The 22,481-nt window shown below is 54.2% G+C and overlaps 1 protein-coding gene across 1 annotated transcript in view; it reads left to right on the top strand.

Moving 5' to 3' along the window:
- The window catches only part of CACNA2D4 (calcium voltage-gated channel auxiliary subunit alpha2delta 4), an 81,632-nt gene that overhangs the window by 9,617 nt on the left and 49,534 nt on the right, over positions 1–22,481 (top strand). The window contains exons 6-18 of the mRNA XM_060167084.1: positions 11–142; positions 4,192–4,252; positions 4,847–4,997; positions 5,775–5,849; positions 6,113–6,202; positions 6,278–6,391; positions 6,698–6,776; positions 8,288–8,443; positions 9,526–9,602; positions 10,423–10,503; positions 11,142–11,216; positions 14,635–14,721; positions 15,216–15,287. Coding sequence (XP_060023067.1) covers positions 11–142; positions 4,192–4,252; positions 4,847–4,997; positions 5,775–5,849; positions 6,113–6,202; positions 6,278–6,391; positions 6,698–6,776; positions 8,288–8,443; positions 9,526–9,602; positions 10,423–10,503; positions 11,142–11,216; positions 14,635–14,721; positions 15,216–15,287 — 1,250 coding nt within the window. The remainder of the gene's footprint in view (positions 1–10; positions 143–4,191; positions 4,253–4,846; positions 4,998–5,774; positions 5,850–6,112; positions 6,203–6,277; positions 6,392–6,697; positions 6,777–8,287; positions 8,444–9,525; positions 9,603–10,422; positions 10,504–11,141; positions 11,217–14,634; positions 14,722–15,215; positions 15,288–22,481) is intronic.

The raw sequence follows: 22,481 nt of genomic DNA, 5'->3' as shown, positions 1-22,481 counted from the left end.
TACCCTTCAGACCCGGATATTTTGAATGGAATCTACATGTCCGAAGCCTTGAACCCTGTCTTTGTGGAGAACTTCCAGAGAGACCCGACGCTGACCTGGCAGTACTTTGGCAGCTCGACAGGGTTCTTCCGCATCTACCCAGGTGAGGCCGCTGGGAGGCATCTCCACGGTCCTCGGGGCTCCGTCTCTGGGAACAAGGCGACGGAGGCACTGGAGATGGACCCTGGTCCAAAAGCACCTCCAACCCCCCTCCGTCCCCTTCACAACCTGATAAGCACACTTTCAAGCTGATGAAGGAATGAACAAATGACGCCTCGGTAAGCAGCCAGTAAGCGCCCACCTGGACTCTTGTCCTGTGAGAAGCACGTGGGAGGCGGAAAGGAGGGCAAAGCAATTCCCATCTTCACTGGAGAAGTGGGGCAGAGTCACTCATTCAGCAGCGGGGAAGGAAGCGTCACAGGCTAGCGGCCAACCCAGCAGGCAGCGGGGAAGCCCCCTTGTCTACCAACGAACAGAAAACAGAAGCCCCTTCCACGGGGCCTCCAAGAGCGCTGCCTTCTTTTATTTCTCACTTAAAACAATTCACCACCACAGCTCATGCCCACTCGTCTTATTTTAGCCCCCTGTCCAGAAAGCCTTAATATTGCCCTGTTTTCTGAGATAGGAACCGGAAGGTGTGGCTGGCCAGGGTTCTGGACCTCCTCAATCAATAGAAATTGACAAGAGGCCAGACAAGAAACTCAGGCAAGGCTTTACTGGGGCCCCTGCTGCGGCAGAGAGAGTGAGAACAACAGGTTCCCTTGCTCACCCCCTGGGGGGTGTAGGGGCGAGGCGAGCTGGTTCCTTATATGGGGTGAAGGTAGGGGTGTGTCCGGGGGTCGCGCTGGACGGACGGCTTAGGTGTTTTGCCCACCCCTTTCTGGTGGTGAGAGCAGGGGGCATGCCCAGTACCCTGCTTTTGCTCTCGCCCTTCGGAAGTGGCAGCTGGGCTTTTTTGGTCCTTTGGTATCGTGTTGTCCATAATTTGCCCCAGCTCTGCAGGTACGCAGGTATTTTTAGTCCCTCATAGTTTCTTTGTTGCTGGAGGAGACGTCTCTCCAGGTGCAAGCACTGCAGCAGAGGGTCCCAGGTGCCAGGTCCCAGCGTGTCTCAAAGGGTCCTGAGGACCGCCATGTGTGTCCCCTGGGCCTCTCTTAGGAGGAGCACAAAGTGACCTCAGGGCTCACCGGTCCCCCTCAGTGGTACCTCTTGTCTCTGCCCAAATCCACAACAAGCCATTTGGTTCTTTTCCTGTTCTCTGGAGTCTTGATGAACAAGTTCATCCCTCTTCCATGGAACAGCCCTTCAGATGCTTGAAGACAACTCCCATGTCCCTCAAGCCTTCCCCAGGGTGGAAATCCCGCCACATCGGGGCTTCCAGAGCCGTCAACTTGTGTGCAAGCACAAAACTTGCCCATTTGTAAACCAGGTTGTCGCTGTTGCTGCTGAGTTGCAGGAGTTCTCTATACATTCCGGATATTTCCTCCCATTCTATGGGCGGCCTTTGCACTCCGTCGACTGTGTCCTCTGATACACGGAAGTTGTTGCCTGTGCTTTCTGGTGTCAGCGTAGTGTTTTAGTTATTGTATTGTCTGCTTCTCAATATTTTTGTATTCCCCTGTGATTTCTTCTTTGATCTCTCAGTTATTTAACTGTGTGCTTTTTAAATTTCCAAATACATAGGGATTTGATATTTATCTTTCTAGTATAAATTCCTAGTTCAGTTGCTTTGCAGTCAGAGGACACAGTGTATGTGGTACTGAATATATGAAACTAGCTGGGATTTAGTTAATAGCCTAGTATGTCATCACGTTGTGTAAATATTCCATGTGTGCTTTAATCGCTGGATGAAAACTTCTGCTACGTCATTAGATCAGGCTTGTCAACCGTATTGTTTAGATTTTCTGTGTCTTTGCTGGTGTTGTGTCTGCTTGACTCTTGTTAGCCCTTATGACACCTTTTAAGTCTGTTTTGTCGGTATTCATAGCGTGATACCAGTATGTTCTCAGTTGGTATTTGCCAGACATATATATTTTTTTTCCATCCTTTTGCTTCCAATCTTCTATGTCATTTTGTTTTAGCCATATCTCTTGAAAATAGCTTATAGCTTTTTAATTTTTATGCAAACTGACAACCTCTTTTACCATTTCGCAAGTTAAGCACATTTCCATGTATTATGTTGATATATTTGGACATGCTATTATCTTATTTTTTAAATTTCTACTCATCCCTCTAGTTCTATGTTTCCTTTCTTCGTCTTTTTTAATGATTTATGTTTTTTGATAAATCTCCCCTACCCCTTCCTTCTCTTTTTTCTGTCAGTTTGGAGCTTATTCCTCTGTTCCCATTCTTTTAGTAATTAGCCCTGCTGTTTTATCAAGCTTTTTTTTTTTTTTTTTTTTTTTGCGGTACGCGGGCCTCTTACTGCTGTGGCATCTCCCGCTGCGGAGCACAGGCTCTGGACGCGCAGGCTCAGCGGCCGTGGCTCACGGGCCCAGCCGCTCCGCGGCATGTGGGATCCTCCCGGACCGGGGCACGAACCCATGTCCCCTGCATCGGCAGGCGGAGTCCCTCAACCGCTGCGCCACCGGGGAAGCCCTCAAGCATTTTTAACGTGAGATATAACAATTAAAATACTATTTCCACCCTCCTCGCAGTCAAAAAAGGGCTTTAGAACTCTCCCACTTGCACCTCCGCCTCCCCACCCTGACTTATTTTCATCTAATGTTTCCCTGTTTTTATCCCTGCAAATTAGATACTCTCACTGTTGATATTTGATACAAACACCCCTTGTTTGGGTTCCCAGGCGCTCTCTCTAGGTTCTGGGAAAGCAAGACCATAGCAATGAACATCACTCCCACAAGACTCCTAGGCGAGCAAAGTTTTTTCATCGAAAGGAGAGCTGGTGCAGCAGAAGGAGGGAAAGGGCGCCAGCTCCCTGAGGACGTCTAGGGAGGGGGGTTAAAGGCCGCGCCGGGGAGGGTGCAGGAGCCTGATCAGCTCGTGCTCGATTCTCGGGTTGGTTGGCGTCCGGTGAGGTTTCGACCTCATCCACCTGGTTTCAGCCAGTCTGGGGCCCATGTGCCCGCGGTCAGCAGTTCTCATCGGTGGTGTCTGCTTCCTGCAGAAACAGCTTAGGAACATGTGCAGACCTTTCTCTGTGTCTCTCAGGGAACTGGGAGTTCAGTGACTCTGCTAGGTGGGGGGTGATCGCCGGCGTTGTCCTTTGGAAACCCCGTACTTACATCAGTGGAGCAGAGACAGAGCTCATCTCTCACTCCTGTGGGTCTCCGTTCACCGAGCGCTTTGCTTCACGGGGCCTGTGGAGCCCTCTTGCTAGAGGCCGCCCCTCGGTCCTTTTCCACACGGCCACGCTCTCGCCTCCCTGTCTCAGCAGCGCCCGTCATCCCGGGAGGACGCATCTCATGGCTCTTGCCTCGCTGCCTCTCACCCACAGGGGCCTGTTTCTGACGCACGTGGTGACCTTGGCTTGTGGGGCCCGACTTGGGAAAGCTTCCCTCGAGAGGGTTGACCTCTGTTTCTGCTCGGGGTTGAGGGCACCCCACCCGGGACCACCAAAGCCCTCTTCTAAGGTTTGGGTTCAGAGCCAAGAACTTCCGCTTCAGCTGCCCCTCTCCGTTGCTGTACCGGGAATCCGTGTCAGACCTGCCAGGCCCTGGGAAGGCCTGACCTTGGGGAGCTTAGTCTTGTAGCCAAATCACCCCCCCACCCCGCAGGTAACAGGAAGGGCGCAAGCACCAGCAGCTGATCTGCCTGGAGGCAGGTGGGCCGCAGCTCAGAGCCCTGGCTCTCGCCTGCTCTGTGCACGCTCTGCTGGATGGCAATGACGCTAAACAAAAGTCACACCCCTGGGCCTCCCCGTCTAGTTTGATGGGAAGTTTAGCCCCACCGATGAGTCCCAGGAACCACATGGCTGGGTGGGGGGGCGGGGTCCTACCTATGAAATAAACCCAACTCTGGATCGGGGCCGCTGGGAGGTGAGTGTCCCTCCAAGAGCCGGCCTCCCTCAGTTCACGGGGGCCTACTGACCTACTGCCCTGGGGGTCCTGGCCGTGCCGGGTGTCAGCACCCAGGCAGAAGCTCTGGAGCAGCCTCTCGGGCCAGCGAAGAAGCCAGACTTTCTTTCCCCAGGCATCAAATGGACGCCTGATGAGAACGGGGTCATCACCTTCGACTGCCGGAACCGCGGCTGGTAAGCGTCCCCGGGGCGAGGCCTCAGGGGCCAGCATCTTTCTGTAGCCTCGGGTGTTGCCTCGTTCTCCTGCCCTGAGCCCACCCCCGCCCCCAGGGCCGCAGGTAGAACTAATCCAACACAGGAGAAGAAGAGGGTCCTTCTGCATCTCTCTCCCCCGACCCCGTCCCCCTACAGCTGCTCTGCTCCAGCCCTGACCGCATGTGTCTCCCCTGCCCCAAACCTCCTCCCAGGGCTCTGAGCTGTCTTCGCACCAGGCTCTCCCCTCCTTCCTCACCCCTCCTCTGGCGGATCTGTAACTCAGTCTGAGGGGGCATCCAGCTCCCTGCCTTCCCACTGCCAGCACCCCGGGACCGGGGCTGGCCCGAAACAAAGAGGACAAGGGTCACCATGAGCACTTGACCGTTCGATGGGCACAGTCCCAGCCACGGCACCCGAAATGGCTCCAGGACTGAGTGGTTCCGGACCTGAGAAACCCCGGGCGTTGACCTGAACTTTGAGCCAGAGTCTGAATGGAAACCAGGGGGACCCGGTCGGCGGCGGTTCCGGCTCTGGCTCTCCCACCGTCGGCCTGTCCCTTCCTTTCTGCTAAAGGTACATACAAGCTGCCACGTCCCCGAAGGACATCGTGATAGTGATGGACACGAGCGGCAGCATGAAGGGGCTGCGGATGGCCATCGCCAAGCACACAGTCTCCACCATCCTGGACACGCTGGGGGAAAACGACTTCGTGAACATCATCTCGGTAAACTCGCCTTCCCGTTCCAGAAAACCCGTCCTCTGCCTGCACCGGAATGACCTGTACTTACGGCCACCCGATGGTTCGTGCTGTGAAGGACCCTATCCCCTGAAGCTGGGACTCCCCACCCAAGACAGGCTTCCAGGCGTCCACAGTTTCTGAAATTACGTGGGAAAGGCATATGTCCGTTTCTCGGAGTTGGTAGATTTACTCAGGTTCTCAGACGAGGCTGGGGTCCAGTCCAGATGAAGGGGTATCCGAGTAGATCCCTAACTCAGCCCCGCCCATGTGCCCTTGCCTGGCGCCACTGGGGAGAAGCCTCCTGCATCTGCAGGATGGGTGACCCCAGGGCCCTACTTCCATCCTCCCCAAATCCAGGCAGGTCGGGAGGAGGGGCCAGCAGCCCCTGGTCCTGCTTTCACAGCGACTCTCCTGAGGGTCGCTCCACCTGCCCCCAAAAGGTGATGAAGTGGAGGGACAAACAGAAGGAAATGGGAGAGGAGAGTTAGGTAACTCCTGGTCTCCGTGAGCCCCAGGGATGGACGGCACCCAGCTGGCCTCCTGGGAAGATGCCAAGGGCCAGGATTTGAGGGAGAACGTTTAGAGTTAAGGCCCTACTGTTCCCTCCCCTCTACTCAGAGAAAATTGCCCAAAACCTGGGGCCCCCCAAGGTCATATTACACAGGGGCCCGGGTGACCCCACCCCTGGCCCGCCGTGAGTTGCGAGCTCCGTCACTGGGCCCTGACTTTCCCAACTGATCTTGTGTGTTCTGCCCTCTGCAGTACAACGACTACATCCACTACATCGAGCCTTGTTTTAAAGGGATCCTGGTCCAGGCGGATCGGGACAACAGAGAGGTGAGTGTACCTGTGCTGGTCCAGCATCTCCATCCAGGGGTGAGGGTGGCCCTGCACCCGGCCACTCACACCCTCTCGGCTTACCCTGGGGGCATCTGAGAGACATCCGCTGCAGGGGTCCAGCCATGAAAGTAGGGGGTGTGTCCTGCAATCTTGTTCTTCTGGGTGAATAGCTCTGCGCAGCCTCTGAAAGTACGACCAAAGGGGAAGGTTCCCTGGTCCACTGACCGGCTGACCCTCCCCCATCCTCTTCCCCGGGACAGCACTTCAAACAGCTGGTGGACAAGCTGATGGTCAAAGGTGTGGGGGTCGTGGGCCAAGCCCTCAGTGAGGCCTTCCAGATCCTGCAGCAGGTACGGCAGCTGGCGGAGCAGGGGCGCTGGGGTGGTGAGGGGAGATGGGGAGTCATGGCCACGTCCTCCACACAGTTCCAAGAGGCCGGGCAAGGAAGCCTGTGCAACCAGGCCATCATGCTGATCACCGATGGGGCCGTGGAGGACCACAGGACAGTGCTGGAGAAATACAACTGGCCGCACCGCAAGGTTCCTCCCTGGGCGGGTGGCCGGGGGCCGGGGGAGCGCCTCCTTCTGCCGTGTCCACACGCCCCACCCCGTGAGCCCCAGGCCCCGAGCGAGGGCACGGTAGAGACAGAAGACTGCTGGCTGTGAGCCCCGCCGGGCAAGCCTTCACGCCGGGCGGGCATCCCGGCGAGCCTGGGCCCCGGGCCCTTCCTGATGCAAAGGGGTGAAAGTGCGGAATCCAGAGACCCGGTCCCAGATTCAGACACAGACACGGTCAGGCCTCTCGCAGCCGGGACTCTGCTGAGTCCGCCGTGTCTCGTCCACCAGGTCCGGCTCTTCACTTACCTGATCGGGAAGGAAGTAAGTTTTGCTGACCGCTTGAAGTGGATCGCGTGCAATAACAAAGGTGGGTGACGCCACGTGAGGCAGGGCGTCCGGCGGCCTCACCTGAGCACAGGTGGGAGGGCATCCCCGGACCCCGCAGGTGCTGAGCTGGGCCTCCCACAAAGGGACCCAGAGCAAAGGTGACAGCATCCACCCCCCTCCTGCTGAGACAAAGCAAGACCCGTGTCGATCGCTCCCTGCGGGGCTCTCACCCCCGTGACACCTCCCGCAGCGCGCCTGGAGGTGGTGACTCCCGTTCTGCTGTCTCTTCAAATAAGCCTTATCCAGACTGCCACACGGAAAACCATGTAGACATGGGCCCGACCTTTCAATGTCAGTCGTCTCTGATGTCCAGCCTCCGTTCCTGCTGCTGCAGATGAAGCCCGTGTGCTCTGTTTCTGCTCCAGACAAAAGGCAGAGACCGTCATTTTCTTTAGATTAAGGTTTTGTGTGTGGCAGCCCTCATCTGTCTCTGGCCAGAACCAAGACCCGGTTCCTCGATCCCAGCAGGACGTCTGAGAACCTGCTGTGGGTGGCTGACTCTCCCGGCCCTAGGGGGTCGACGTGGTCAGGAAGGCCCGGTCCAGTCGGGGAGGCGCACACATGAGCATCCGGGACGGGACCTCTGCATCGCGCTGAGGGGCAGAGGGGCACAGGCTGCCCAGGGTTCTGGGCGAGGGGCAAGCCCTCCGCGTTTGGGGGGTCCGGGCTGGCCTCCTGAAGGACAGGGTTCTAAGGTGAGACAGAAAGAAGTGGTAGGAGTGAGTCAGATGCAGAGAGCGGGGAAGGGTGTTCTGGGCCGAGGGAAGAGCATGGTCAAAGGGTCCGAGACAAGAGGCACCCTGGAAATGAAAGCTGTCCCATTCCCCAGAGCTGGCGACAGTGCTCTGTGGGAGGTGACGAGCGGTCACGTGATAAATCGTCACAGCCTTGTAAAGCTTCTCACCGCTGTGGTCTCTCCCATTGCGGAGCACAGGCTCTGGACGCGCAGGCTCAGCTGCCATGGCTCACGGGCCCAGCCGCTCCGCGGCATGTGGGATCTTCCCGGACCGGGGCACGAACCTGTGTCCCCCGCATCGGCAGGCGGACTCTCAACCACTGCGCCACCAGGGAAGCCCGGCATTTGCTCTTTTAAATACCGCCTCAGCTGCGGCCCCCTCCCCGTAACTGAGGGACGACAGCAGTCAGGGAAAGGAGGAAGTGGGGCTCTCAGAAAACAGACCCGGGACAGAGCTGCCTGCAGGCACCCCTGAGGACAGCCCTGCGGGGAGTGAGGGGTGGCCTCGCGCCCTGAGTTGAGGCCCTGCTGCTCGGGCAGGGGGAGCCTCAAGGTCCTGCCAAGTCCAGCCAGGGCCAGGCCTTCGTGTCCCCGCAGCACCACTGGCCTCCAGCTACCCCGGGAGAGGGCCGCCTTGGGAAAAGTGGTACCTAGCGGCCCAGGGCAGCTCCCAGCCAGGGGCCCGGCCAAGAGCCGTCGCGGCTGGGGGGTGCGCAGGCCCTGCATCCACAGCCCTACGCCCCTCCCCTCCACAGGCTACTACACGCAGATCTCCACTCTGGCGGACGCCCAGGAGAACGTGATGGAATACCTGCATGTGCTCAGCCGGCCCATGGTCATCAACCACGACCATGACATCACCTGGACCGAAGCCTACATGGACAGCAAGGTGGGGCCCCAGGGAGTGAGAGGTGACTCCTGGGTTGGGAGTGGGGTGGGCAGAGCACGTCCTGGAGAGACACTGGGGGAGCGACACCTTGGCCCGGGAGCCCCGGGAGCAGACCACCCCCCCAGGGCCGCACCCCCGTGGACAGAGCCGTCTGCTGCAGACTCATCCCTCCCTTTTTCCATAATCCTCACCTGCTCTGGGAAGAAAGGGGACCAACCAGTGATTCAGGACACTACGGCTTAACCAGCGGCCTCCCTCAGGGCCCAAGTTTCCAACAACACCTCCTGTAGTTCTCCCCCATGCAGGACCAGACACAGAAGGTAGACAGTCAGAGGAGATGTCGGGGAAGGGACCTTCCTGGCACGCCTCAAACCCAACACAGACGCAGACACCTGCTCCAGCAGCGTCATAGCAGGCTGGGATTAAGAGACATCTGGAAATAGTGGCTTCGATAGGAGAGAAGTGTGTGTCCCCCTCACGTAAAAGGGGACACGTAAAAAGTGGATGACGAGCCCCCTGGCCCCTTCCCGCTGCCCCCTGCCCCCTGCCATCCCTGGGGTCCACATAGTCCAGGTGGCTAGTGGGGTCAGGACGACTGCGGACGAATTCTAGGCTTCAGGTGGAGGAAGGGGGGGGCACACCCCACCTTTAAGAGAAATGTCGAGGCACTCTTACCTGACACTTAATCTGGCATCTCAGTGACCAGAACTTGTCCCCTGTTGACTCCTCGGCCTGTCCTCTTGCTGTCTGAGCCTCTGTTTCTGGGCTCATGCACAGATGGGCTGGTCCCACGGGTGCACCCTCATCCTTGGCATGGCCGAGACCAGAGGCCTGGGTAAGCCTGGGTGTGCTCAGGGGCTGGGCCGCACATTCGGGGCTCTGGGGCCCGCTCCGGCTTAGGGCTTCATTCGCTGAGTGACGTCAGCCTGCTCTCCTGTCCGGCCTTCCCCGCTCCAGCCTTTCCCCCAGCTGTCTTCATGCAGAGAAGGGAAGCCTCCTTGGGGATTTCTTCCTCCCATTGGAAGGTGCCCCCGAGTTGTGGTTCAAGTGGCGGCTTGGGTCCCCAGTCTGTGGGCACTGCCCTCCGCTCGTCCCCCCTGACAGCTCTCTACTCGCAGGCGCAGAGCATGGCGCTGCTGACCACTGTGGCCATGCCTGTCTTCAGCAAGAAGAACGAGACGGTAAGTGTCTGCTCACGAGCGGCTGCCCGGCTTAGAGCTCCAGCCGCTGCCTGGCGTCGTTAGACCTGTGGCTCTTGACGTGGCCTCAGAGCCGCCTTGGGAGGGTTTAAGGTCAGGTTCCAGGCCCTGTGCCCAAGTAGCCATGTCAGAATCTCTGGGTCGGGAGGGGATGGGGCAGGGGCCACACTTCCCGAAGCCGCCCCGTGATTCTGTTCATCCAGCCTGGCGCTGACCCGCTGCTCTGGACTTGGGACCCTGGCTTGGGGATCAGGGCCAGAGGGGTCACCTGCCAGGCTTCCGGCAAAAGCACACGGAACCTGCTAGTGTGGGCAGGCCCTGGCTTGTTCGTAAAGGCTCTGGTGGGGAGTGTGGGAGCCGTCCGTCCTCTACCTGGCCAGGGAGTATTTCCTCATGGGCTCTGGTGGGGAGTGAGAGCCGTCCATCCTCTACCTGGCCAGGGAGTATTCCCTCACGGGCCCTGGGCGTTTCAGGGCCCCTAGATGAGGGGCCCTGGGATCCCAGTACTTCAGCCTCTCCTGTGAAAGCTCATATTTCATTCAACTTTGTAGTTCATTTAAATATTAAACTTAAATGTTAATACTGGACATTAATCTTCCCAGCGGCTGAGATTACTCCTGGGGCCTCTTCTAGTAGGTTCTAGATTTGTATTCCAGGGAGCTCTGCCTAAAATCTAACTGCAGAGCAAAGACCACCTTAGGTCCAAGTGGCTTCCTCTTCCGGGCTCTGGAAAGGCCGTGGGTTCAGTTTGGCCTCGTGCATGGGAAGCCTGGTCCCCCCTGAAGCTGGCATTTCCTTCCAGCGATCCCACGGCATCCTCCTGGGTGTGGTGGGCTCTGACGTGGCCCTGAGAGAGCTGATGAAGCTGGCGCCCCAGTACAAGGTGAGCCCGGTCAGGCCCCCAGGTAGGGTCACGGGCCTCCCAGGAGACACCCCACCAGGCTCTGGAGGCTCCCTGCAGGCAGTGCAGCCAAGCTCACAGCTGGGACGGGGCCTGCGGCCGCCCCTCAGCCCCACCCCAATGTCACACCCCCAACGCCCTATTCCCCCTCCCCGGACACCCCACCCCCAGACATCCCCCCATCCTGCCCCCCACATCCCACCCCCGGACATCCCGCCCTTAGAGACGTTTGGGCACAGAGCAGGGGAACCGAAACTTGGGCCCCTGGGACGCTTGGTCACGGCAGCCGCGACGTGCTCTGTGGCCTTCGGCACGTCTGTGCCGTCCTGGTCCGCCTGCGCACCACGCAGCCCCATCTGGGGAGGAGCGAGGCTGTGTAATCAAAGCCCCAGAGCAGTGGTGGAAGGAGGCAGGTGGTGACGTTCGTTGTTATGGTCACTGCCGACTGGAGCAGCTGGAGCAGAATTCAGAGTGAGCGGCTGGAAGCTGCCCAGCTTGTTCATACTGTCGCCAAAACGGGGCTGTGAGAGGTGGTCTTCCCGCCCGTGGCCCCGCCCCCTGCCCGGCCCCAGTCCTCCTGCACAGATACCCCCTGACCCCCTCCATCCCTGTCTTCCTAGCTCGGGGTGCACGGCTATGCCTTTTTGAGCACTAACAATGGCTACATCCTCTCACATCCTGACCTTCGACCCCTGGTAGGTACCGATCCTATTTGCCTCGGGGGTCTTAACTGTGCGGGATGTGGGGGTAGTTCATACAGACGGTTAAAACAATGAACACGCCTTCAGCTCCATTGAAGAACCCGATGGACTACAGGAAAAAAATTAAGTCATGGTCCCTGTTTTCAAATTGCTTATGATCTAGCAGGAGAGACAAGGCAGAAATGCACGAACTGGTAGCAGCCAGTCTGCAGGGAGCCTGTCATGAGTGTGCAGTGTCCCTGGAGGACCCGTCCCCTTCCCCGTTGTCACCCCGTCAGTCACCCCACGCTCTGTCTTGGAGTCTGACCGTGTGTCCCCAGATCGCCAGGGGCCACCCCAAGGGCGTAAGTGCCAAGTTAACACTACAAACGGCAGGAGGCGTCCCCCACGAGCTGGGGAGCAGAGCTGAGGCTGCCCTGAGGATGTGTCCCCAGGGCTCCTGCCCCCTTCCAGCTCCCTCCATCCCAAGGCGGGAGCCCATGGCGTTTTCACCTGCGTTCAGATGAGCGGCCGAGGCCAGGAGAGAAAGCAGCAGCCTTTTATCTAAGGTGCTGCCTCCCCGGCCGGGGGGCTCCCCGAGACCTCCATCCGTGGCAGTAGTGGCCACACCTCCCAGTGTGGTTGTTGGGAAGCGGGGAGGGGAGTTGGGGTCCCAGCGGCATCGCGACCCTTCCCCTCCACCAGTCTCCTCTGGAGTCAAGGTTGGCACTGAGGACAGCAGCACCGCGGGCGCCTTTCCGAGCTCTCTCCTGCCCAGGTGCCACGGAGAGACCAGCCTAGGCCACACTGCTGTCCGTTCGGGTCAGACAGACGCTGAGTGACCAAAGGCACTGATTGAGCTATTTAAGGAAACGCTAGGGGTTCAGAGTTGAGAGAGACCAAGAACACTGACCTCTACCAGCGGGTCCTGTGGGGGGCAGCCCCAGGGCCAAGAAGATGACTCATTGGGGAAGAACAAAAATGTTGGCCCTTTAGAATTAAGGGGCCCCAGTCCCAAACCTGTCTTCACATCTATGTAGTGTGGATGAACATAAGGTCTCAAGCAACCCATGTGTACTGGGGGCCCGTCGCACGCCTGACCCAATCACACTCCGAGACGCTGTCAACAGACATTTATGGTCCAGTTAAGGAAACAGACTTACACAAATGAAACGATGAGAGAGCTGTACCACGCAGAACATTATCCCATACAGCAAAGCCAGCACAGTGAGACTCCCGTGGAGAGAGCGATCCCTTCATGACAGGCGTCGAGGAGAAGAATAGCTGAGTTTAAAAAAGAAAAGTCATAGAGGACACGCCTAGTAATAAAGGAGGGGCCGGAGCCATACTTTCGGCCTGAAATGTCTCCACGTCAGTGCCCAAACTAGGAGTAACGGAAGCGGAATTACGGTTTCCTGAGGAGCCCGGGATGGCCTTTCAGATATCCTCAGGAACTAGGAGGTGGCGATGAGCCGGGAGGGTCACTCCTTACTCAAGAGCACCGCCCTGAACAGGAGCGCAGGGCAGGGCTGCTTGTCATGAGAATAGACCTTCAACAGGCCAAGAATGGGAACATCGTTCGAGCACAGGCAAGAAACTGGAGACACTTTCTTGAGAAAAGAGGAAACTTGCTGAAGCAAGATACACAGTGATGGGGGACGTCAGCCATTCAAGCATCTGTGGGGGGCCTCGTCCTGCTAAATAGAGACCTCTGCTTAATTCCTAATGACCCTGATGATAAACTATCCTCCTTCCTTTTTTTTTTTTTTTTTTTTTTTTTGCGGTACGCGGGCCTCTCACCGTTGTGGCCTCTCCCGCTGCGGAACACAGGCTCCGGACGCGCAGGCTCAGCGGCCATGGCCCACGGGCCCAGCCGCTCCGCGGCATGTGGGATCTTCCCGGACCGGGGCAGGAACCCATGTCCCCTGCATCGGCAGGCGGACTCTCGAGCACTGCGCCACCAGGGAAGCCCCTCCTTTTTACTTTTTTGATCTATCACCAAATTAAACCTGGGGAATGCTACAGACCTAACAGCAGATGACTTGACGATATCTCTCTTGGTGTCAGAGAGAGAGAAGTCAGGGCCAGAAAATGATAATAACACTCAAAGAATGTTGATGAATGGTCCTGTCACGCTGGTTGGAGGGCTTTATCGGGCTTCGCGGAATCTGTCTGTCGTTGGCTCTGCTCGCTCAAAAATTCTATCAACAAAGACTTCCCTGGTGGTGCAGCGGTTAAGAATCGCCTGCCAATGCAGGGGACACGGGTTCGATCCCCAGCCTGGGAAGATCCCACATGCCACAGAGCAACTAAGCCTGTGTGCCACAACCACTGAGCCTGTGCTCTAGAGCCCGCAAGCCACAGCTACTGAAGCCTGCACGCCTAGAGCCCATGCTCCACAACAAGAGAAGCCACCGCAATGAGAAGCCCGCACACCGCAATGAAGAGTAGCCCGCGCTGGCCGCAACTAGAGAAAGCCCGTGCGCAGCAACAAAGACCCAATGCAGCCAAAAATTTTTAAATCAATCAATCAATAAACTGCACACAAAAAATTCTATCAACAAGATGAAAACACAGAAGGAGATGCCATGGGATGTGGAAGGTATGGCTAATACATGAAGGGAGAAAATTAGTATTCAGAAAGTATTCTTCTAAAACGATGGGCTGGAACTAAGGAGATGAAATATATTAGGAATGCATGGAAAGTCGTGCAGCATACTCGATGCCCAAGCAGAAGATGGTAAAGCTGTGACTTAACAGTGCATCACAAGGAAGGTCAAGGGAATCTAATGGGCTGAAAACTCGGTTTGACCTGTCGGGCGAGGTAGCTGTCCTGGATTAGCAGAATCAGAGGCAGCGGTCAGAGCCGTACGATGTTTTGGTCTGCACGGGTCACACCCCACCCCACACTGGTCAGACCCCACCTGAAATAGCGACTGTCCCAGGCACTCTGCTTCGAGAGTGACATTGACAAAGCAGAAGAGGATCAGAGGGAGCTGAGGCGTCTGCGAACTGGGAATGTGTAGCTCGGGGAGGTGACATCTTAGCAGTGACGAGCATCCCCGAAAACCCTCAGGGGGGTTGGGTGGAAGCTCTCTGTGTAGCTCCAGGGAGAGGCCTAGGACCCGTGGGTAAAGTCACAGGGAGGCAGGTTTCAGCTCTGCATGAGGAAGAGGTTTCTAACAACGCGAGTCCAAACCTAGGACAAGCGTACTCACGATGGGAGCTCCTTGGTGTGTGAGATACTCTCCCCGAGGCCGGGAGACCATCTGACTCAAAGGTTGGCAAGGGCCGCTCTGCCTTGGGGGGAACGTGGCCCGCACGACCACGAGGAATCGCTGAGCTTCTCTGGGTTGTGACTGTGCCGGACAGGCTTCCTGGAAGGGCCGGGCTTGTGTTAACCTCCCGTCTCTCCCCTGACTGGTGCACTCAGTACAGAGAGGGGAGGAAACTGAAGCCCAAGCCCAACTACAACAGCGTGGACCTCTCGGAAGTGGAGTGGGAGGACCGGGCCGGAACCGTGAGTGGACGGCCGGGAGGGGGTTGGTTGGCTCGACAGCGGGTCCCGGGGCCACAGGCGCTGAGCTCAGCCCCCTCCCTTGGCCCAAAGCAGAAGCAGTGCCTCTAATGGGCAGCCCTCCCACCATCCACAGAGAGAAGAGTCTCTTCCTCTGGGGCTGAAGGAGCACACGTCTGTGAGCCACAGAGTTTGGGTGTGAGGGCGTTTTAGGCTGGCCTGGGTGTTGGAAAACTTGCATCTCAGGGCTCGGCCACCGTGTTCCCTCGCCCGTCAGCCCACTGGGAGCATCCTCTGAGTGAACTCCAGAATTCCAGCTAAAGGGAACCTGGCAGCCGGTCTATATTGCCACCTGTAGCCTGCTTGCAGGAGAAGGGGGAAAACGCAGCGTGTCCCCAGGGGTCACCTCCAAGGCAGTGTTCATTGCTTCATGGTCCTGTGTGAGCCGAGTTCTATTATCTGTTCTATTACTAATTCTATTACCTTTCCCCCTGAAGCTGAGAACAGCCATGATCAACAGGGAGACAGGGTCTCTCTCCATGGACGTGAAGGTTCCGCTGGACAGAGGGGTAAGGCGCTCGAGGGAAAGACTGGGGTCTTCTCCCAGGAAGCGTCGTCATGGTTAACTGGGGTTGGTGGTGGTGACAAAGGACCTGGCTGAGTTCGAGCTAAAGCCTTGAGAACTTGCTGGAGCCTGGAGGGCCCTAGTGGGGGGCCCAGCCCAGCGGGCATCGGCCCCATGGAGCACCGGCCGGGGAGCTACTGCTCTCCAGGGCCTGGTTCTCGGGGCCGCAGAGCGAGGCCATGGCCAGCCTAGCCCTTCGCAAGTCTTCCTGCTGCCTGCCATGTGGCCCTTTTGTTGTTTATGGTGGAAAGGGGGAAAGTGACAGTTAATTGTGCCAATCGTTAGCAGCTCTTGTAAAACATGTTATATGGGAAGAGGTTGAAAATAATTGCTACTCCGTAGAGCAATTTCCACCCATGGCAACCACAGATAATCAGGCCAGGTCCCCACAGCCGTGCCATTCCTGTCACCACAGACCCACGCGCCGCTTACAAAAGACCACTTCATCTTCTCGTTGAAAAGGTCCCCCTGCGTTTGCACTGACGGGGCTTTGTCCCTTGACGTATTTGCAAATGTCACCTCCTCCCTCACGGCCACCCCCGCATCCCCTCCGCTGCCCATCGGCCTCTGCGGAGAGAACGCGGGCATGGGTCGGCGACAATTAGATCCAAGTTCTTCCACAAACACGGACCTCCGTGGAAGCCTAACAGGAAAGCGCTGGGAAGGAAAGCAACTCTGCATTCCTTTTAGATGCGTGCGCTGGTTTTCACTGGGACACGTCTCATTTCTGTGGGATCTGCCTGTTGTTTATAAGCTCCGGGCTGAGAGGGGCCTCCCTCGGGCAGGCTGGGCAGCATCCCTGATGTCCCACCAGGCCCAGCAGGTCCTTCTCTTGATCCAAAAAGGCAGAGGTTTCTTCCACGCGCCTCCACCCTTATCCCAACCGGACCCCTGCTCCTGGGCACCAGGGAGCTCGCAGCCACCCGGCACTGCCAGAGCACATCAGGTGGGACCTGCTTCCAGGCTACAATGTGAGTTCCACGCACAGGGCGAGGTCTAACTCAGACCAGCTCGGGAAGGGCTCCCAGTGCCGCGTCCTCATGTGGCCTTCACGCTTCTCAAAGCGACCGAGGGATGGTCCTAACCAGATCCAGGCAGTCTGGACGTCTCCTGAAACTGCTGTCCAGCCCTTCAGAATGTGTTCACTGCTGTTAATAAACCGTCCAGGTAAAATTTGCAGTTTGACAAAGGCTTCCGGGCATGTGGTGCTCTGACATGAAGAAATAGGGTGATGCTGACCGTGGTCACGACCGGGGTGGACATTTCCCAGCGCATCGAGTTCTCGCCTTACCTCCACTGCAACGAATCATGATGATGATGCCAGCTCACACTTATTAGAAGCTGGACTACACTTCATAAGCCTTCACTCACTTCCCACAACCCTGTGATGTATGTCCTGTCCTATCCCCATTTTACCGATGAGGAGATTCAGAAGGCAAAAACTTGCCCAGGGTGACATAGACCAGCGGTCCCCAGCCTTTTTTACACCAGGGACCAGTTTCGTGGAAGACAGTTTTTCCCCGGATTGGGGTGGGAGGAGGATGGTTCAGGCGGTAACGTGAGCGGTGGGGAGCGAGGGGTACTGCGGAGGAAGCTCTGCTCACCCACCCGCCTGCCACCCACCTCCTGCTGTGCGGCCCGGCTCCTAACAGGCCGTGGACCGCTACTGGTCCGCAGCGCAGGGGTTGGGGACCCCTGACGTAGACGATCAGTCTCCAAGCCTGTGTGCTTGGGTCTGATTCTGACCACACGCTCCCGACCACGGCTGTGCAAGGCCTTCCCGTAGGACAGGCCCTGATTTCTCCACTCCCTCTCCAGAATGAAAGACTTCCCGGGTCTCTTTAGAGATGCCTTTCTGTCCCTTCTTTAAATTCACTGTCTTCTCCTCTCCCTCCACCCATTACACCATGACTCAGCCCTCTTTAATCAATCGTTCCTCTCTTTACTCTCTTGCCCGGAAGCTACTGTACCTGCCGTGTAGGCGGGACACTTTGCTGGTACGAAGGACGCCATGGTGGGGTCCAGCCTCTCACTGCTGTGGTGATGGTGCCCCTCCCTCAGCTCAGCCTACGTCTACCTTACGGGGTCCTCAGCAGAAACACCCTTCAGGTCTAGGCCCAGGGAGGCTCTCTGAGAGCATTGTGGGAATATCCGATATCATTCAAGGCATTCTCCTGGCAGGCCATAACCTGCTTGGTCATTTTCTCCAGGGGATTTTGCATGCGTCCTTATTTCCCAGGGATTAATTCAGACCTTTCTCCATCTCCCCTAAACTCCAGACAGGCACCTATGGTAGAGCTACTGAGGACAGTGGCAGCAGCCCAGCATGATGAGAGCAGGGCTCACAGACTCAAAAGCCTGCGGGACCAGATCAGCCGAGTTCAGGAATGTAAATGAGAGAAGTAGACAAGCCTCCGTGCTGCGGAGCCTGGGAGCCATGGCAGGCTGCAGAGTGCGGGCCCCTCGGAAGGATTCGGCTAGGAATCCATGCTGTTAAGTGTGTGCAACTAATTCCAAAAATGTGAGAAACACAGTCTGGCCCAATATCTAGGGTCTCCAACTTGTGAGGAGCCCACGAGCTAAAGAGGCTTCAACCCTTGAATCGAGAGAAGTGCACGGGGTGAGGTGTATGCTTATATGGCTCTTTCCCCAAAGGGCTCACCCCAGTCCATCTGGAATGGAACGACTAGAAGTCAAGCAGAGATCTGTTGTTATCATCTTGAAGTGTCAGAGAACAGAATTTGGGCTCCCAGAGTGTCATAAAATGAGGGGAGATACCCCAGAAATGAGGGAGTCACAGGTGGGCTGGCCCTAACATATGTATGCAAGTTCCTCTCCAATTCCTGACTGACCTTGAAGCTACACATCTCCAGGGGGACTCCAGGCAACAGCTTGAGAGCTGGAAGTCAGAGCAGGGACTTCACTGCTTCCTGTGGTCATGGGGAAAATTTGGAGTCACACCAGGGTGAGGAGGCTCAGTAAATACCTCAGAATTTTCTTTGAAAGCACAGAAGAACTACACCTTGGGAGCAAAGACTATGTCCCAAGACCAAGGGATTCACCCTAGACCTAAAGACAAAGTTGAAGCAGACCCACCCTAGTGAAAATGTAATCCAAGTTTCTGCAAGCTCAAGGTGGTCAGCCAGTCATTTCTCTGCTGAGTAAAGTAGAAATCAACGCTCCCTGGAGGAAGACAGAGTATCTACAACCTATTCTCCACAATAGCCAGTAGACACATGAAGAAACAAGATGACGTTTCCTTTCTTAACAAAGAGTTAAGAGAAAAAGCAGTCTTATATGTGATCCATAGATGACCCAGCTATTGAAATTAGAAGAAGGACTTTCAAGCAGATATGATAAATCTGCACAAGGAATTAAAGGAAAAGATGGTCATCATGAGTGAACAGATGGAGAATCTCAGCAGAGAAATGTTTAGGATTTAATCAAAGAAGCAGGACCACTACAAATGATATGAATATAGGGTTTTATTGTAGGGGGTAGACCTAATGAAATGGTGGGAGCTGGTAAAAATGTCTACGGAAGGCAGGTGTCTCTGCCTCTAGTCATGAGCTTGAAGGCATCGTAGGTTGTCAGGGCCAGCAATTGGGAAGGAAAACTGGATGAGATGTGGGAGAAAGCAAGAACAAACTGGAACCCATGAGGAAGAATAGGAACCCATGAGGACAAACTAAAACCAGCATCTGTCTCTCACTATCTCCAGCCACAAGGATGTGGGACCTGCAGAAGGAGCTCGTGCCCTTCACCTGGGCCTGCATGCTCACTGGCTCAGATCTTAGAGAGACTGAAAGAAGAGGTCCAGTGGCAGCTGCCCATCCCAAGAAGGGAAGCCAGCAGAGCAGAGTGAGCTGCCGCAGGGCCCCATGTGCTGTACCCACCTCCAGTGTGTAACACGGCCGCGGCTTTGCTCTCCCTTACAAATCTCAAGCAGACTCCTCATCTGGCCAACGCTAATTTGGAACCATACAGGGAAGTGAGTCTGGAAAAAAATGTAATTCCAGCTTAGCTGACTTGACACAGTGTACAACCAGCACGAGAACCAAGTGGAAATTCTAAAACTGAAGAGTGCAACACCTGAAAGGAAATTCCTACAGGATGGAATTAACAGCAGATGGGAGGGGAAAAGGACAGTGACTGTGACGACAAATAGGAATTATCCAATGTAAGGAACAGAAAGAAAAGTTTTTAAAAAAATTATTCTTCAGTTACCTGTGGGGTAATATCAAGTGGTCCAACATATGTCCTTAGAGTCCCAGAAGGAAGGAGAAGCGACAGACAGAAAAAAGTATTTGAAAAACTAATGCCCCAAATGTCCTGAGTTTAGTGAAAAACATCAACCAATAGATGCAAGATTCTCAGCAAAACCAAGCAGAATTTTTTTAAAAAATCCACACCTAAACACACCATAGTCTACCTGCTGTGAATCAAAGAGAAGGGAAAATTTTTTTTTAATAAATTTATTTACTTATTTATTTATTTTTGGCTACGTTTTGTCTTCGTTGCTGCGCGCGAGCTTTTCTCTAGTTGCGGTGAGTGGGAGCTGCTCTTCGTTGCAGTGCAAGGGCTTCTCACTGTGGTGGCCTCTCTCGTTACGGAGCACGGGCTCTAGGTGCGCGGGCTTCAGTAGTTGTGACACGCGGGCTCTAGAGCCCAGGCTCAGTACTTGTGGCACACGGGCTTAGTTGCTCCGCGGCATGTGGGATCTTCCCGGGCCAGGGCTCGAACCCGTGTCCCTTGCATTGACAGGCGGATTCCTAACCACTGTGCCACCAGGGAATTCCTGGGAAAATCTAATTTAAAAGCTAGAGGAAAACAGTAATAGGGGAAAACAATAGTAAGAATGATGGCTGACTTCTCATCAAAAACAATAACGTAATGTTGTTAAAAACCAAAAGAAAAAACTGTTAACCCAAAGTTCCGCATATAGAGGAAATATCCTTCCAAAAAGAGGTGAAGTAAAGACAGATTCAGATAAAAGAGATCAGAGTTCATCACTCGGAGAAATGCTTGAGGAATTCTTCAGGCAGAAGAAAAATGACACAGATGGAAACTCAGATCAACACAAGGAAATGAACAGCATTGGAAATGGTAAATACGTGGGTGAAGTTAAAACTTCATTCATTTTTTAACTCCTCAGAAAGACAACTGACTATTTAAAGCAAAAATGTTGACATTGTATTGTAAGGTTTGTAACTTGTAGGATACATGGCAACTGCCACACACAGTGGAGTTATCCCCTTACATGAACAGATTAAAGGAAAACACCACATGGTCATCCCAACTGATACTGAAAGAGCATCTGACAAAATTTAACTGGGAACAGAAGGAAACTTCCTCCATCTGATAAAAGGCATCTGTGAAAAAGCTCACTTTTAATGATGAAAGATTGAGCACTTTCTCCCTAAGGTTGTGAACAAGGTAAGGGTATCTGGTTTCACCACTTCTGTTAACACTGCTCTGGACCTTCCAGGACCTATCTTTGCAATAAGGCAAAGAAACAAAATAAAAGGCACAAAAATCAGAAAGGAAGAAGTAAAACTCTCTTTGTTCACAGTAAGATGATTGTTTACATAGAAAATCCCAAGAATCTGCAAAACAACTGCTGGAACTAACAGGTAATTGAGCAAGTTCACAGAATACAAAGTCAATATTATAAAAATCAATTGTATTTTTATATATAGGAGCAAACATTTGGGAAATGAAATTATTTTTAAGTTCCAACTTCAATAGCATCAAACAATATAAAATACTTAGGAATCAATTTAACGAAGACATATACAACCTCTACATTGAAAATGACATAACACTGCAGAAAACATCTCAAGGAAAAAAATAAATAGAAAGATATAACCATGTGTATGGGTTGTAAGATCAATACTTCTAAGATGTCCATTCTGCCCAAACTGATCTATAGATCCAACACAATCCCAATAAAAAGTTGAACAGACTTCTTCTAGACATAGAAGACGGTGATTCTAAAATTTATATGAATATGCAAAGGACCTAAAATGGTCAGAACTGTCGAAAAAAAGAACAAATTTGGACGATTCACACTACCTGATTTCAAAATTTACTGCAAAGCTGCTGTAACCAAGCAGAATGGTATTGACATACGAATAGACAAATGGATTGATGGAATGGAATAGAGACTCCAGAAATAAACTCACGTGTCATCAGCAGATTTTCAGTAACGACACTTTGACAAATCAATGGAGAAAGGAAAATCTTTTCAACAAATGGTGCTGGAACAACTGAATAAAGGTATGAAAAAAATAAACGTTGAGACACACTCACACTGTACGCAAAAATATGTGAGATGTACCATAGCTCTCAATGTAAACCCTAAAACTGTAAGCCTCCTACAAGAAAATGTAACTGAAAGTCTTCACCACCTGAGGTTTTGCAAAGATTTCTTAGACAGAACACCAAAAGCACTAAACATTAAATAACATTTGATAAATTGAACTTCATCGAAAGGCACAATTAAGAAAATGAAAAAGCAAGGCACAGACTGTGTCCAGACGATAAAGAACTTCTCCAAATCATTAACAAAAAGACGAACAGCCCAACAAAAATAGGCAAAATACTTGAGCAGACACTTCACGAATGAAGAAACAGACGCGACCCACAAGCCCACAGAAAGATGCCCAGCAACTTCAGCCGTCAGGAAGGCTCAGATTAAAACTACTTTCATACCCTCTATCATGGCTGAAATTTAAAAGACTGGGCACACCAAAGGCTGGCAAGGATGTGCAGAAACCGGAACTCATGCATTGCTAGTGAAAGTACAATAAAATAACTGTGGGACATTGGCAGTGTTTTCTAAAGGCAAACATGATTCACCATATGACCCAGCAATTCCATTCCTGGTATTTACCAAGAGAAATGAAAACACATGTCCACAGGAAGAACGTTCACAGCAGCTTTATTCATAATAGCCCCAAACTGGAAACACCACAGATGACCACCCAGGGGTGAACATAGAGGCAAGTCCACCCTGGAGTACTTACTACTTGGCAGAGGGAAGGAACACGCTGCTGACACACTCAGCAGCGCGGATGGGTCTTAAGGACATTACGTTGAGCAGAAGAAACCGACACAAAAGGACATGAGACACGAA

The sequence above is a fragment of the Lagenorhynchus albirostris genome, chromosome 11 (assembly GCF_949774975.1).
Source record: "Lagenorhynchus albirostris chromosome 11, mLagAlb1.1, whole genome shotgun sequence".
NCBI classification, from domain to species: Eukaryota; Metazoa; Chordata; class Mammalia; order Artiodactyla; family Delphinidae; genus Lagenorhynchus; species Lagenorhynchus albirostris.
Note: the sequence above shows the minus strand (reverse complement) of the source record. Positions and strands in the feature narration are given on the sequence as shown.